Genomic DNA, 15,452 nt, shown 5'->3' with positions numbered 1-15,452 from the left:
GGCCAAACTCCATTTCAGCATGAGTGTCTGTGTCACATGCTGGCCGGGGGCCTGAAATTGATTCCCTTGGGGCTTTTGGCAGGTCACTGAATCTTGGAGGGCTTCAGTTTCCTTCTCTGTCAAGTGGGATGGGGAATAGCTCTGGAAAGATTCTTCCCAGTGCTTTTACCATAGTAGGATTCTGTGACTGAATCCCACTTTTTAAATGCTAACATCCTAAGTGATCTACAAGAAAATTTTAACTGCTCTCTGGTGCTAAATTTAAAAAAAAAAAAAATAAAAAACTCAATACATTTGATTGACTGGGCATATTTAAATTCTCACATCAGGGCTTTGGTGTTAGAAACAGGTGGGGTTTCTGAGTTCTTCCCAGGGTTGAGGTCCTTGGTCCTTAGCACCCACTGAGGGCAGCTGTGGGGGAGGGAAGGATATGGGCCTTCTGGGACCAGAGTTTTTCTTTCTGATAAGAGAACTTCCCGTCTGTCTGGATGTTTGTCATTGGCACAAGGAAAATGTTAGGGACAGCGGTGGAGAATGTCTCTGTGGAATGCACACAGACAAGGTTTTTTCCTCAATGGAAGTTGGTGTTCTGGTGAGTCACCTCACGCCCTTTCCCCTACTTTGGTCTTGCAGTCGGGCAAGTTCTCCAGCAGCTCTCCGGCACCCCTGAGCCCGCCGCAGGGCCTGAGCTATGCGGAGGATGCCACAGAGCATGAGAACATGAAGGCTGTGTTGAAGACTTCGTCGCCGGCGCTGGAAGATGCCACCCCGGTGCTGGGCGTCCGCACCCGCAGCCGAGCAAGCCGAGGTGACTCCTGGCAGGGGGGTGATTGGGGGGGTCCCCGTCATGGCGGTGCAATGGACAATGCCCAGGAAGTATCAGCTGAGGCCCACCCATGTTGACCTAGACCCTTGCCTTCACTCACATCTCTGGGACTCACTGTAAGTACTTCATCTCCAAACCACAGGGGCCTCCAGCAAGTGTAACTTCATTCACATGGGAGGAATCTAGGTTATGAATGGACCCTTGTGGGTTAAAGCAGGGGACAGCCAGCCATGGCCTAAGGCCCAATTCAGCCAGCCACCTGTTTTACCTGAGGTTTTCCCTGGAATGCAGCCTGTTGGAGGGGTGTGGGTGCTGTCCATGGTGTGTAAACGCGGCGTTGGCAGAGTTGGCTGGTTGTGGCAGAAACAAGTGGGGCCCCGTAGAGCCCAGGTTTTCACTGGCTGGCTCTGTGTCCTGAGACACAGATGGCAAAGTAGGAAAGTCCTGTCTTCTACTACAGCCTTGATGCCCGAACTATACCCCAAATACTTGCAAATGTTATCATTATGTCAAAGAACCAAAGATTGGGTTCTCTGAGGTTTGGTTTTTCCAAACTCCCTGACTTCTAGGTAGTCTTGGATGTGGAGTTAGGAGAATAAAATACAGAAATATTATGCTTTATCAATGAAAGAGCAGGCTTTTGGTGACCAACAGTAGACAGATAAAGCTGTGAAGAACCACAGTTCTGAACACTTTACGTGGTACATTCCGATTGTCGCATTTTCTTTTTCTTTTCATGTTATTTATTTGAGAGAGAGTGCGTGCACATGGAGGTTGGGGGGTGACAGAGGGAGAGGAAGAGAGAATCTCAAGCAGACTCCCTGCTAAGCTAGGAGCCCAACACGGGGCCTGACCTCACAACCCTGAGATCATGACTTGAGCTGAAATCAAGAGTCGGATTCTTAACTGAACTACCCAAGTGCCCCTGGTTATCTGATTTTCTACAAGGAAGGAGAGGTGTCCTCTTCTTGGCCAGTGCTATCTAGAAAAGGCCTCCATTTCTCAGAAAAGCCAAGTAGTGATAAGTAGAGAAAGGATGTGTGAGCAAGAAAGATATAAAAGGAGAGGAAAAGGTGGGAAAGGTCAGATGGTAAAGAAAATAGTACCATTAAATGCTTAGCAGTAAAGATTATCATTCTACATGAAGCATAAAACAGGGATAAGAATAAAAGAAAAAAACACAGCTTGGCTGTGTTTTGGAGTGTGTGGATGGGAATCACTTGTAACTCAGTACTCAAAAAGACCCAAGACATTCCATAGGTGAGTCTAGACTCTCTGAGCTCCAGCAGCTCTTGCAGGCTTTCTGTCCTGGCCACCTGAGTCTTCGGCTCAGGTCATGATCCCATGACCCTAGGATAGAGCCCTGCATCTGGCTCTCTGCTCAGCAGGGAGCCTGCTTCCTTCCTCTCTCTGCCTCTCTGCCTACTTGTGATCTCTGTCAAATAAATAAATAAAATCTTTAAAAAAAAAAAAAAGAAGAAGAAGATGATGATGAAGATGATGATGATGATGAAGGGGAGCATTAATGTCTGCACTGAGTTGACCACAACCATCAGGAGCCTTGAGGTCCTATACCTGGGTGGATTCAAAGGTAGCTCCATGGAAGCCATCTGGGGAGATGGAATCTAGTTTGCCTAATGGAACATACAGAATATATTAATTTTAAAAGAGAGAGAATATATTAATATATTAATTTCAGAAAGGAAGGTTGTTCAGTTTCTCTGTATTTTCAGGGACTTCTGCTTCTAGATGGAACATAGCAGGGCAGGCAGGCCACTACTCCTTCTAAAACAACTAGATTTTTTTTTTAAATAATGGCAGGAGCTTTCTTTTTAAGGGTATCAGCAACCTGTGAAGGGAAAGAGAACTAGACAAACTAGAATTGTAGATGAGCTGAGCATGCCACTCCAGGGCCATTTGCCAAGTTTGGGCATAGGCTGAGAATTGGACCTGCTCTGGGCAGAAAGACTCGACTAGGAGAGAGAAGCCAGCAGAATGTCTAATAGCCACATAATGTGGCTCAAGGGATTAGAAATAGAGGATCTGCAAACTCCTAGAATGTTTTCTCCATGAGACCTTGGCAAGTGCCAGGACAGCATGGAGAAGGGGAGGGAGTGGAACCAGAAAGGCTGGAAGAAATCTGTAGCCTTGAAGGTCTGAGAAAACAAAGCTAGAGTAAGCACTTTCAACAAACACAGATATTTAGAAAGAGATGGGGACAGATGCTTCACTAGTACTTCACCGTGTCTGGTCCCAACCCCACTCAGTACTTCACCATGTCTGCTTCACAGAGAAAAGTGAAGGCTGGGGGAAATGACTCTGATCCCAGTCTCTGCGTCTTTCTGTACACAAAATGCAGTGCATGGTCCAAATCTGAGCCAAGAGGAGAAAGGAATATGTAGCCAACAAGGAAAAGGAGGCAGTAGCAGCAGATCCACGGGTTGTCCAGATGTTGAAAATTGCAACCAAGTTTTAACCATTGCAAATGTTAGAGAATGTTAAGGAAAGTATAGGCAAATTTATTAAAAAGTGGATCATTTCAACCACAGATTGGAACTTATTCTTAAAAATAATCAAATGGACATTTGAGAGCTATGAAAGAAATATCTGCATTAAGGAACTCATTGGATGGGTTTAAGAGCAGACTCTCCCCAGGAAAGGAAAGGATTAGTGCATTCAAAGACAAGTTATTAGAAAGTGTGCAAAGTGAAGCATAGTGAGGAAAAAGTGGATGGAACAGAATAAAATGTAATCACATGGTCTCACCTGTGTGTAACTAGAGAAGCGACAGAAGGACAAGAAGCATTAACTCAAGAGCTAATGTCTACGAATCTCCCAATGCTGATGATAGGTATCAACCCACATATTTAAGAAACTTAACAAATCCAAGGAGAATAAATAAAAAGAAAACTGTGCCTAGGTGTAATGTAGGCAGACTGCTAAACCCAATGATGAAGATAACATCTTTTAAAAAGTCAGATGGAAAAGATAAATTACCTTCTAAGTTACAACCATCATAATGAGGACTCCGTGTTATCAGAAGCTGTGGAAGTCAGAAGAAGGTGAAATGACGTCTTCAAACTGACAAGAGGAAAAGCTCTAAACCTAGAAGTCTGTATCCAGGGAAGTTCTTTCAGAAACACAGGAAACATTTTATTACATTAAAATATAATCTTTTTGATATAATTATTTCTAATTTAAACTGTTACTTTAGGTTATATTTTTAAGGGGAAAATTAAAATTAGTGTTTTCTTTCCAACTGCAATTTACATTTTTTTTAATTGAAGTATATTTGGCACACAATGTTCTATTAGTTGCAGGTGTGTAACATTGTGATTCAATGAGTGTATGAGTATATGTTATCAGTTTACATATTTTTAAAAATGAAGTAAAAAGTGATATGGTGCTATCATAATCTATAATGCCTCATTCCTTCTACCATATCCCAGTGTATATAAATGTCTTGAGGACTGCCTGGGTGGCTCAGTTGGTTAGGCATCTGACTCTTGATTTTGACTCAAGTCATGATCTCTGGGTCATGAGATCAAGCCACATATCAGGCTCCACTCTCAGCAGGGGAACTACTTGAGATTCTGTCCCTCTGCACCGCCCCCCCCCCCACGCAAGTGCCCACATGTGCGCTCTCTCTTTCTCTAAAATAAATAAAGTTCAAAAAAATCTTGCTAACATTTGAGAGACTTTTGTAAGCCAGTGGCCTCTTGGGGTCTGTAAAAAGTGTGGGTAGTGTTTCCCTGATGCTCTGTGTGGGTGCAGGCTTCCAGGGCAAAAAGCTTATACATGGCCAGAAAGAAAGCATACAAACAGTTACCAGGCAGGAAAGTAACCAAGGAGAGGGGGGGATAAAAAAGCAGAATCAGGACTGAGGTCACAAAAGGATGACATCATCACAAAACCAAGTCTGGCAATCCTGCACATATGGCAACACATCCCTTTGAAGCATCTCCTGACATATTACAGTAAAAGCAGATCCCTAGGGACATCTGAGATGGGAAGAATTGGGAATTCTTAGTAGGAAGATTAGAGGATGCCTTCATTTTTGGCCCAGTGCTCTGAAAATGTATTATGAGCAAATACAGATGATTGAAAATTGTGTGTTTTTGGAAGGATAGCTTGGCATTTTGAAATGAGACACAGAATTATAAATTAGTGTGTAAAAGGGAAAACTCGAAATTGCTGGGCCAAACACAATTGCACTATTGATTGCTCTATCTGCTCTGAGAAAGATCATTGTTCAGAAGCGCTGAAGGGTCCCAGTGTCAGAGCTGTGCCAGTGTGTGAGGACTCTTGCTTCCAATTAGACCACCTGAACCATCCTGAGAAGGCAGAAAAATTTAGCCATTTCAAAAATTCTTTTCTGAGAAGAGCCTATTCTTAAAGGGTTTTATGTTGCTGGAAAATCTAATCTGATGGAAGCAAGTAGATCAAGTGAACTTGGGCATAAGCAGAAAAGATACAGTTACTGGTTTTATATATACCAGTGCTGTGGCTGTGCTCACATTCACACGACAAATGTTTAAAATAACAACAACAATAACAACAAAACTTTGTTGTTGGAATACACGTTGACCTATAGCCACAGGTCTCAGACACGTGCATGTGGTGGAACCCCAGGAATCCTGCTACTCCTTTTGCAAAGTGTGAACTACTTATATATGCAATTCAGCAATGTGCATTTTACTGGCAGAAATTAGGAGTGAATCATAACATATTACGTATTTACTGGAAAATTTCAACCACAAACACGTGTCCATAAAAATTACAATCTACTGAACAGTGATCAGCTATTCTTAACTATTGCCGTCAATATCCAAATGCCAAAAGCTTTTAAAAAATTAGTATGAGAGAAGTGCCTCGGTGGCTCAGTTGGTTAAGCATCTGCCTTCAGCTCAGGTCATGATCCCAGGGTCCTGGGATCAAGCCCCGCCACAGGCTTCCTCTCTCAGTCAAATAAATAAGTAAAATCTTTTTTAAAAATTAGCATGCTAATTTTTTTAAAAGATTTTATTTATTTTTTTGACTGAGAGAGACAGCGAAAGAAAGAACACAAGCAGGGGGAGTGGCAGAGGGAGAAGCAGAGCTGAAGGTAGACGCTTAACGAACTGAGCCACCCAGGTGCCTCTCCTGCTACGATTTTTTAAAGGTTAGGTAATCCAGGGTGCCTCAGTCAGTTAAGCAGTTGACTCTTGGTTTCAGCTCAGATCATGATCTCAGGATCATTAGATCAAGCCCTGTGTTGGACTCTGTACTCAGCTGGCAGTCTGCTAGAGATTCTCTCTCTCCCTCTCTCTCTCTGTCCCCCTACACTGTGCGCTCACTTGTGCTAGCTCTCTTTCTCTAAAAATAAACCTTAAAGTATAATGAAGTTCCTTGGGAAAAAAAAAAAAAAAGATTAAGCAGCCCAAAGGTAAACCATTATAAAATCTATTTCTATTTAACTATTTCTATTTTACTAGAAGAAAGTTAGGGTTAGTTGACATTCACTAGGCATAGAGAGCCGTGGATAGAGAGCTGAATGAACCCATTTCTCCGGACATTACTGGGTGGACATCGCGGAGTGTCTGTGCTGTGCTCTGTGCTGTGATGTGTGCGCTCCCAGGATCATGGGGCTGGTTGGGTGGAGGCCTTCCGCAGCCGTGTTCAGGGGCGCAGGTAAGTGCTCCAAGTGCGCATGCGTGAGGGTGAGTCGTCGCTGTTCCCGCAGGCTCACGCTGTGTGCGGCGGTGGCTGTGGCCGGTCACTGACAGCGCTCTGTGCCTGGAAGAACGTGTTGGCATTTTCTCTAGTGTGTTCCTTCTCTCTGGTTCAGGATCCGCCAGTTCCTGGACTATGGGAACCGATGACTCCCCTAACGTCACGGACGACGCAGCCGATGAGATCATGGATCGCATCGTCAAGTCGGCCACCCAGGTGCCCAGTCAGCGGGTGGTGCCTCGGGAGAGGAAGCGCTCCCGGGCCAACCGGAAGTCTCGTAAGTGCCTTGGAAGGGGCGTGAGGGACTTGCCCTAGGGGGACCTGCCCTCCTGACCAATACACCTGGGGAGGAGCGGTCACTGAGGGGCCGGCTCCAGTCCTCAGTCAGTGACACGTGGAGGGTCCACCCAAACTCACCCACGAAAGGTCTCCTTGCCAGTGTGGAGGAGGGGGCTGCAGCCACACCCCGTCCAGTACATTTGCCACTTCTGGTCAGGCCTCCCTCAGTTCTTGCCTGTTCCCAAGAGCGTCTGAAAGACCCTTGAATATATCTGGCGTGTAGGGGTAGGTGCAGGGGGGCCATTTGGCAAGCACTGCCCCCGGATTCTTTGCCAAATCTGTATTTCTGCATCGGGCCACTTTGTAGCTGAAGATGGTTCTCCTAGGGATTCACTGCTGCTCACAAACATGTCAGAGGTCAAAACCAATGGTTTTTATGGTCATTGGGGTGCTTAGAATACTTAATGTTAATCTAGATTGACCAGTTTGATTTGTTTCTTTTGGCACTCCATGGAGAAGTCCACTAAATCAAAGGGATCGATTTTTCCCCTTTGAACCCTCTGCCTGTTCCCGCTCACAGGATGGTGGGTGTGGGGCTGCCCCTGTAGGCACCATGCTAGCTCTCCGAGGGGCTGCTCTCCGGGTTCCTCTGTATCCTTTGGCATATGTCTGCATTAGCCATGACCTTCGCATGTTCTAGGAAAGAGCTCAGCCCCCAGCCTCTGGTCCCAATGGTGTGCCACTTGGCTCAGGAGACCAGCTTGGGTCTCTATCGGCTCTGCCTCCAGGAATCAGGGATGGTGAGAGGCACAGGGATTTTGACTGTCACAGGAAGGAAGCCTGTTTACCTCTGCCTGTAATGGCTTCAAAAAGTGAAAGGAGATGGACTCCAGGTAGGCGGGAGTTCAGTAAGAACTCAGACTCAGTTTGATGCCACCTTTGAGATTATACACGAGGCGGGGGGCGGGGGAGGGGAGATCAAGGTTTGAGCCGCAGAGCCCAAGGGAGAGGGCTGAGAAAGGATGCCATGCAGGGGGGGTGCCCTCATGGAAGGTGGGCATTGTGGGGCCAGAGCTCTCAGAGAAGGAGACTGCAGGAGGCAGTGACCTGGCCAGTCCCTGGAGGCCTAGGCTATGTGCTCCTCCCCCAGGTTAGATGCCTGTGTTGGCAAAGAGTGTAGACCCTGCCCTCTGGTCTAGTCTAGAGGGAACCAGATTCTTAGAGAGATACATAATGTCACTGGGAACAATAACACAGTCATAATTAATTTTCCTCTTCAATCTGGCCAGGGAGATATTTTGCCTGTTTTTGTGGCTGACATAAACTAATTTCCTGTGGTATCATTTCCATTCCAATCTTATGCAAAACAGCCGTATATTCTTTTTGTTTAGCCAAACACATTTTATTCTGCGATGCAGTTACTACAACAAATACAGCCCTGCATGTGTGTAAGTGTTTATCTGTAACAGGCTTAATTTATTAGTAATGGCACCATCAATAGAAATTTAAGATGGGGGAAAGTTACTTTGATTTCTTTTTAAGGGGGATGATAAACTCCAGCTTTCTTGCAAGAGGTTAAATGAATAAGAAAAAAACCAATTTGCAAAATCGATGTGAAGTTCCATGGTATGGGTCTCCATCTCAAACAATGGTGTATTTGATTTGATTGTTTAATGGCCGTGATGAGGCAAGGGGGTGATGAATAACCAATGTATTGGGGCAATCACTCATTTGGCTGAAGACAGTAATAGTCCGACTATTGCAGGAAACCAAACAGAATCCATCCCATAATCTAGAAATTTACGACCTCCAAGCCACTTGAGAATCTTCCAAGATAATTAAATGTCTGCGTTCGTGTTTGATGCTGGTGACTAGGACCACACATGCCAAATGTCCTCCTAAATCTTGAAATATGCAGCTGGTGGGGACACAGGGAAGGCGTCTTAATCAATTCGCAGGTTCCCATGGCTCAGCTCCGCTTTTCCAGCTGGTGACAACCCGGTCTCATTAAGTGAAGTGTTTTGACTTGTCCAGTTGATTTTTAGCCTGTGAAATGGTCTATCCAATGTTCTTTCATGTCCCTGTCCCTGATTCGAGCAAAGGTTCTACAGTTGGCCGGTGGATCGGACCGAGGGAGAACATTCTGGGAGGGTTTTGGTTTTTTTCTTATATAGGTTTTTCTCTTCATCATATTGGGGCAACTATTTTGTCCCAGGGCGGTTTGTTCTCTTAGGCATCCTGGATGTTGGCCTTCTCTAGAAAATCCTAAAGCTGAATGGCATTTGAAGTATCCTTACCACTGTGATTCTGCAGAATGGGCCGTAGTAGCTAGTAAGGAGGGGGAGCTGCTTCCCCATGTTCTTTTCTCTTGGACCTATCTTTGGAGGAATGTCTCTGCCCAGCTGGCTGGCTACATATGGCCAATAGCCCAGACTATCGAAGAACAGAACAGGGTTTAGGGACTATCTCTCTGTTCTCTTTTCCTGGGGAGCCAGATCTTGTCACAGTAGAGAGGCTAGGTACCATTTTCATATTTGAGTTTCCTTCTAAGGTGGGGGCCTGGGCCCCACCTGTGACATGACTATGAAGTTTGGGCACAGAGCTATATTTCTGTAAAGATGTGATTACTTTGATGTGACTTACAAATAAACTGGCCAATTTCTTAGCTAATTAAGATCTTAAGGCTGATCACCCTTAGAAGAACAGTTTCTCAGTGGAAAGAGCCAGAAGTCTAATTCCAGGGACTGCTGGGAAAGGAGCACAGAAACTTGATTTGATCTGATGCTCTGACCCCCAACAGCCCACCCCCCCCCAACCATGACTGCCTCCTCGTCATGGCCTGAAGCTTCAGCATCCCTCTCAAAGGGCATGTGACATAGCTCACATTGATGTGATGTAACTAAAATTTATTTCTTCTACAGAATTTTGAGGGGTAGAGCCATGCTGTCTGTTAAGTAGAATTTGATGGAGAAGGAAAACCATCGAATCTGAAAAATTATTGAATTTGTTTTAGGGAAAGCAGGAGCTATGCCTCGCAAAATATTAGATCTGGCCCTGGATCTGATCAGTACACAGCTTTGTTTACTTGTCCCTATGTCTCCAAGGTGGTTAATTAATTTTCCCATTATTCTCATTAAGGAAAACTTCCCTGTGTTTTGTTTAAATAGTTTTTGCTTACTGATTATGAATCATTTTTATATTCTTTTATAGGGCAAGCTAACAATGGCAATAAAACACAGGTTTTAAAACTCATGCTCTTGCAATAGAGTAAAATAAGATGTTAGTGGAAAGGATAAAAAAGGCTCAAACTTTTGTCTTCTCCCCAACAACTTCATTTCTATTTACTCAGCCCCTGAGTTCATTACAGAAGGACTGACCTTCCTCTGAAGATAGCTAGCTGAGGTGCTCATGGGACAGGAGGACAGAAAGAAGTCCAAGTGAGGACTGACCCTGAACCATGTGGGGAGTTGCTGCCTTGTGCAGGACCAGCTGGAGGGTGTGTGCCTCATGGGAGGAGGGGTGCCACCCATGTTGTCTCCAGGCTACAGAAGAGGGTGACCAGAACAAGCTGGAGCTGACCGTGGCTTTCTGATTTCTTGTGGCCTCCTTTAAGCCTCTGGTGATTTTAAGATTTTTCTCTCTAGAAAAGTGAGAGCAGGAAGTGAGGAAGGCATTTGCAGCCTTTGCTCTGCATTGGGAGGGTCTTAGAGGTAGGGATAGATAGTCCCCACCTGTCCTGCAGGAAAGAGACTTGAAGGGCTATGGGGGGTGGGGGTGATGGAGGCCGTCATCAGAGTCTGGGAGCTTGGAAGAGCAGTCAGGCCCAAACAAGAGGAGGTGCTGTCCGAATGCCCAACAGACCCCATGTCACCCAGACCCTGAAGGCGGGCCCAGCAATAGGGTGTATAGGCCTCACACCCAAGCCTGGAGGCCCAGCCAGAGGTCAGGACTCTGATGCAGCAAGAAGCTCGGCTAGAAGCTTCGGGTCAAAGAGGCAGATGCAGGAAGAGTTTGGAAATATTTTACTGTGTTGGGTGGCCCTCTGGCTTCAAGTTCAGACAGCTCATCCTCCCAAACTGGGAATTACCACTCTCCTGAAAAAGGAGAGGCTGGCTTCTCTGTCTTCCCCCATTTCTGGGTGCGAGGTGCCCATTGGACTCAGAGTTGGAGATTCGGGAGGAGGGAGGATCAGTGAAAGGAGGAACCTGGAGTCAGTTTGTCCTGCCTGTGAGAGCCGCTCTGAAAGCAAAGCAAAGAGGGTTCCTGTAAGGGGCTTTGGAAAGTGCCAGGCTCCTTCATGACATGAAAATAGTGTATTTCATGGACTTTGCTGCTTTGCAGTTCCCGTGGAATCTGTTTCCCTGTGTGGAACGTACCCATTCATACAAAACAGCTGGAGATGGGGTCCCTCCTCACTCACTCAGCCCCACTGAGCCTCAGTCTGCTGTCCAGTGAGGCCAGCAGGGCCCCCTCCCAGGTGGTTGTGAGCACCGAGTGAGGTGCTCTGCATCTGACAGGTTCCCACCGTCCTCCCTCCCCAGCTCTGTCACGCTGCTGCCCAAGGGACCCCAGCCAGGGGGGAATATGAGGCTGAAGTCACATGAGAGCCCAGGCACAGGAAGCACACCTACCTAGCTGTCACTCTGCTACAGCACCCACCTGACTCGGCCTGCGGGGATTAGACCAGACCCATCTTCAGCTCTCCTGTCCCCCAGGGTGCAGTTTGAGTGGGCTTGTCACTGTGCACCCAAGGCTGGGTTGTCACCAGCATTTCCATGAATGTCTTCTTTCTGTCCCACTACCCTACCCACGCTGTTGTATTGCACTGAGACAGCATGCCTCCTCCCAGGTGTGGAGGACATTTTAAGAGCTTGACACTTTTGAAAAGTATTGATCAGTTCCCTTGTAAAATGCCTGTCCATTTAGGAAATCTCTGCTTCTAATAGACAGATTGCTGAGAAAAAATAAGATGGAGGATGGACACAAGAAAAGGGGCTCGTATGATTAGATAATCAACGTTAACAGAACAAAATGAGCCAACACACAGAAAGTCTAATATAGAATCAATAAGCATGATAGAGCTTAAAACAGTTCTCTGTATTTAAGTCCAAAGAGGCATGAGTGAAGCCACCATTTCGACTCCACTCAGGGGACAGGTTCCTCAAGGAACAAGGCGTGAATAAATAGCAGCAGGCTTGTCACTTCCCAGCAACCAGGCACATAATTTAAGACCTCTTGACGTTCTGATATTAGTCCCCGTAGTCCTAGACATGGTACTCTCTGTATACATGGTAGAAAATTTTTAGTATTATCTTAGGGATTACAAAAAAGCTAACTTATTTCCAAGTTGTTTGGCATTCTGTGCAAAAGAGAAAAAGAACTATCAGTGATCTAAAGGTGAAAGGGTGCTAATATATTTCTGTCATATGGAAGTAAAACTCGGTGGATGTCCCCTGGATATGAAAGGTGGTCCCAGGGACCCACCCGTTTCCAGGGTGGGCTGGATCTCACATGTCCTGCCTTAAATCCGTCTGTGGACCACTTATTGTGTGCCCTTGGGCCAGGGACTTGTCTCTCTGTGCTGTCCGCTCACTCGCTGGAGAAATAATAACGGGACTCTTCTCACAGGGTTTCCATAGAATTAGATTCCATGGATTCCATGTGGAATCATCCGGGTTAACCCTCAGTAAGTGGAGGCCGCCGTCACTGTTATTCTCAGATTCAGCTCATTCTTAGCGAAGAGCTGCCTGAGAGCACTTTGTGGGATCAAACTATTTTTCAATTCTGGGGGTGGTGAGAGAAAAAGAACTTTCGGTTTTTCCCTGAAAAAACATGACACATGAGAGGCTCTCATGTGTCTGATGCCGGTGCTGTCACCACCGCCTTGTGAGAGTGTCACAAGAGCCAGGGGCAGCGAGTGGCTGCTGGGGACAGCAAAGTGACCCATGCTGTCTGTGCAGGGCACGCAGGGATCAACATTTGCAGGGTCTGGTCTCTGTAGGGTGGCTGCAGGCAGGGGAGGCAGGCGCGTGTGACAGGCCGGGGAGCAGCCACGCTGCAGGCAGAGTGTTGGCGCGGGAAGCGGGAGTTGGGAGCGGAGAGGGGCCCAGACGTTATCATGTCAGACGTGTGCCAGTGCCCGCCTCCTGGGACTGGAGAAATCCCCTCTCTGATGACTTGTTTTTTTTCTTCCTTCCTTTCTTTTTTTAAAATTTTATTATGTTAGTCAGCACCGAGTACATCATTAGTTTTTGGTGTCATGTTCCTTATGATGACTCATTTCTATTGTACAGGGTCCATATCCTGCCTGCCCACTTGCTGGTCCCCTCTTTTTCTTATGTCCCAGTCCTTTTTCACTTTCCAGAAACAGTGAGAGCCAACACCCTCTCCAGCCAGGGTCTGCTACCCTGAGTGTTTCTCCTCATACTGCATCCCCGTCAGTCCCCTGCCTCCCTGACTGCCCCACTTGGCTCAGGGTAGAGGCACAGGTAACATTTGCTGAGTGAATGAATGAATGAACAAGTGAATGAACGAATGAAGAGCAGGCAGATGGAGGAATGGACACCCAAAGAGACCCTTGCTATGAATTTTAACTGATCATCTTCATTTCACACGTCTTTTCAAGTGATAATGTGACTTTTTAACAAAAGAAGAGCTCAGATTCTTAAGGTCTTTGGGGGCTACTATATAGGGTAGTTGTATTTAATATGAGAGAATTTATCTCAGTTGTCACGAAGACCCGCAGTAAGTTGGATTCCATTAATGGGGTGGGTTTTTCTGTGGATTCCTTTCTCGGGACACATCTGGGGAGCAAAGAGACGTGGCCCATGCTGGCTTTTTCCTCTGCAGCAGAGAACACCTTGGCCCAGGCAGAAGGGGCCAGGGAGGACCCCCCCCAGGGTGGCCCCTCAAAACTAAGAAGAGGCTACAGCGCTGAGGACGCAGGCTCTGTGTGGCCGGGCAGTGGGGGCAAAGCAGTGCCATTACACTTGGTTCTAGTCTCTGCACCTGTCCCAGAGAGGCTGGCGCAGTGCCCTTGTCGGTGAGATTCTTGCACATCCTACAAGGTGCTAGGGTCCTCACTCAAGTATTCCCGTGAGCTGAGCTGAACTCCACAGTTAGGGGATTAAAGCAAGTGTGTGAACAGGTGTTAAAGAAGCATCTCTAAATGCCCTCCTGTGAGATGCCTGTCAGCTCGGGAAGTCTCCTGTAGTCATCTGGCCTCCACGTATCCCCGGAGGCTCAGCAATTACACTTCGTAGACTCCTGGCCAGGCCACCCCCGGGCCTAGCAAAATTCAGGATGCCCTTTGTGTGCAGCACGGTCCTCAACCCGAATTTTGTGTCTTGGAAGAGAGGTCTTGGCAGTCCTTGTCAAGAATGAGAAACATTTTATCTTATTTTCTGCCATTAAAATTATCTTTAACAAACACTTGAAGGAGTGTTTAAAAAACATAAAAGGTTATTGCAAACTAGTATTTTTATTGCTGCCCCATAGAACAAATTCCATTACTCAGTTAAATGCAATCTGCCTCCAGCCGAGGCTCTGGAGCCAAACATTTTGTCTGGACGACTTAGACAGTCTGGAGCCCAAGGGCTTCGGGTAGGGGGAAGGCGAGCCAGGACAAGAAGGGCTGCAGACGGATGGTCGGATGGTCGGGGAGCCCAGAGCTTGTGTGCGGGGACATGATTGGAGGGTAACCCTCAGCACAGATCTTTGTGTCTCTGTCTGTGTCAGCTCCATGCTTGGTGTCTGTGAGTCTCCCAGCAGTGCTTCAATTCTTTACGTCCTGAGCACACAATAGATTCTGCATAAAGTACTTGTTGATTGACCGACTGATGGGTTAGGTGTTGGCCCCTGTTCAAAGTGCTGATTCCCATGAGAAAAGAAACCATTTATTCATAGATATTTAGACCCTGTACATTCTACCAGGTCTCTTCAGATCCTTTATCCACAGGCTGAGTGGTCTTTTGCTTACGGGAGGACAGGAAAGCATGGAATATGGGGTGTTGCTTGCAGGCATAGGAGCTGGGATCCTGATGCGCATTTCGTCTGGGGCCCTCCCCTGAGGAGGAGGACACAGGCCCCATGGTCACAGGGGTTGCAGGGAGCTGGGTCTGGCATGGGAAGGTTGAGCTTTACTTTCTCCACATTCTGATCAAGGGCCTGCCCTGCTCATCTCAGTTCCTCTCGCTGATTTAGGATTTAGGGTGGAAGGTATATCCATAACATATCTCTTCTGACAATGAAGAAAATACCCCAAACTCCCTATGACCTTATATAGAAAGGAGGCCAAATACAACTTATAAATTAAGGGAAATGTAATTAAGCAACCTTTCAAATGCAAGGACTTGGAAGGGACAGTTGCCTCCTCATTCACCCTTATCCGGCCTTTATTTTGATGTCAGAATTGGTCAGCACTAAACAGTGGGGATACCCACAATGCCGAACTAAACACAAGCCAGTTCTTTGTCACATGTGAGCGTGCCTCCACCTGCCCACTGTAAGCCCCAGAGGAGAGCATGTGTTTCACAGAAAACATCTACCGAGTCTAGTCGGAAGTTTGGCAGTTTGCTCCTTGGCCTCCTGTCCATAAGGACTCACTAGCTGTTACCTCCAGAGGCCCTTGGATGAG

The 15,452-nt window shown here is 46.6% G+C and overlaps 1 protein-coding gene across 22 annotated transcripts in view; it reads left to right on the top strand.

Moving 5' to 3' along the window:
• Window positions 1–15,452, top strand: part of FHOD3 (formin homology 2 domain containing 3) — a 456,221-nt gene that overhangs the window by 439,659 nt on the left and 1,110 nt on the right. For all 22 annotated transcript variants that reach the window (XM_082699502.1, XM_082699490.1, XM_082699491.1 and 19 more), the window contains 2 exons: window positions 634–808; window positions 6,654–6,815. In XM_082699502.1, coding sequence (XP_082555628.1) covers window positions 634–808; window positions 6,654–6,815 — 337 coding nt within the window. The remainder of the gene's footprint in view (window positions 1–633; window positions 809–6,653; window positions 6,816–15,452) is intronic.

This window comes from Mustela nivalis (genome assembly GCF_964662115.1).
Source record: "Mustela nivalis genome assembly, chromosome: 14".
Taxonomy (NCBI): domain Eukaryota; kingdom Metazoa; phylum Chordata; class Mammalia; order Carnivora; family Mustelidae; genus Mustela; species Mustela nivalis.
This window is presented reverse-complemented; position numbering and strand designations above follow the sequence as displayed.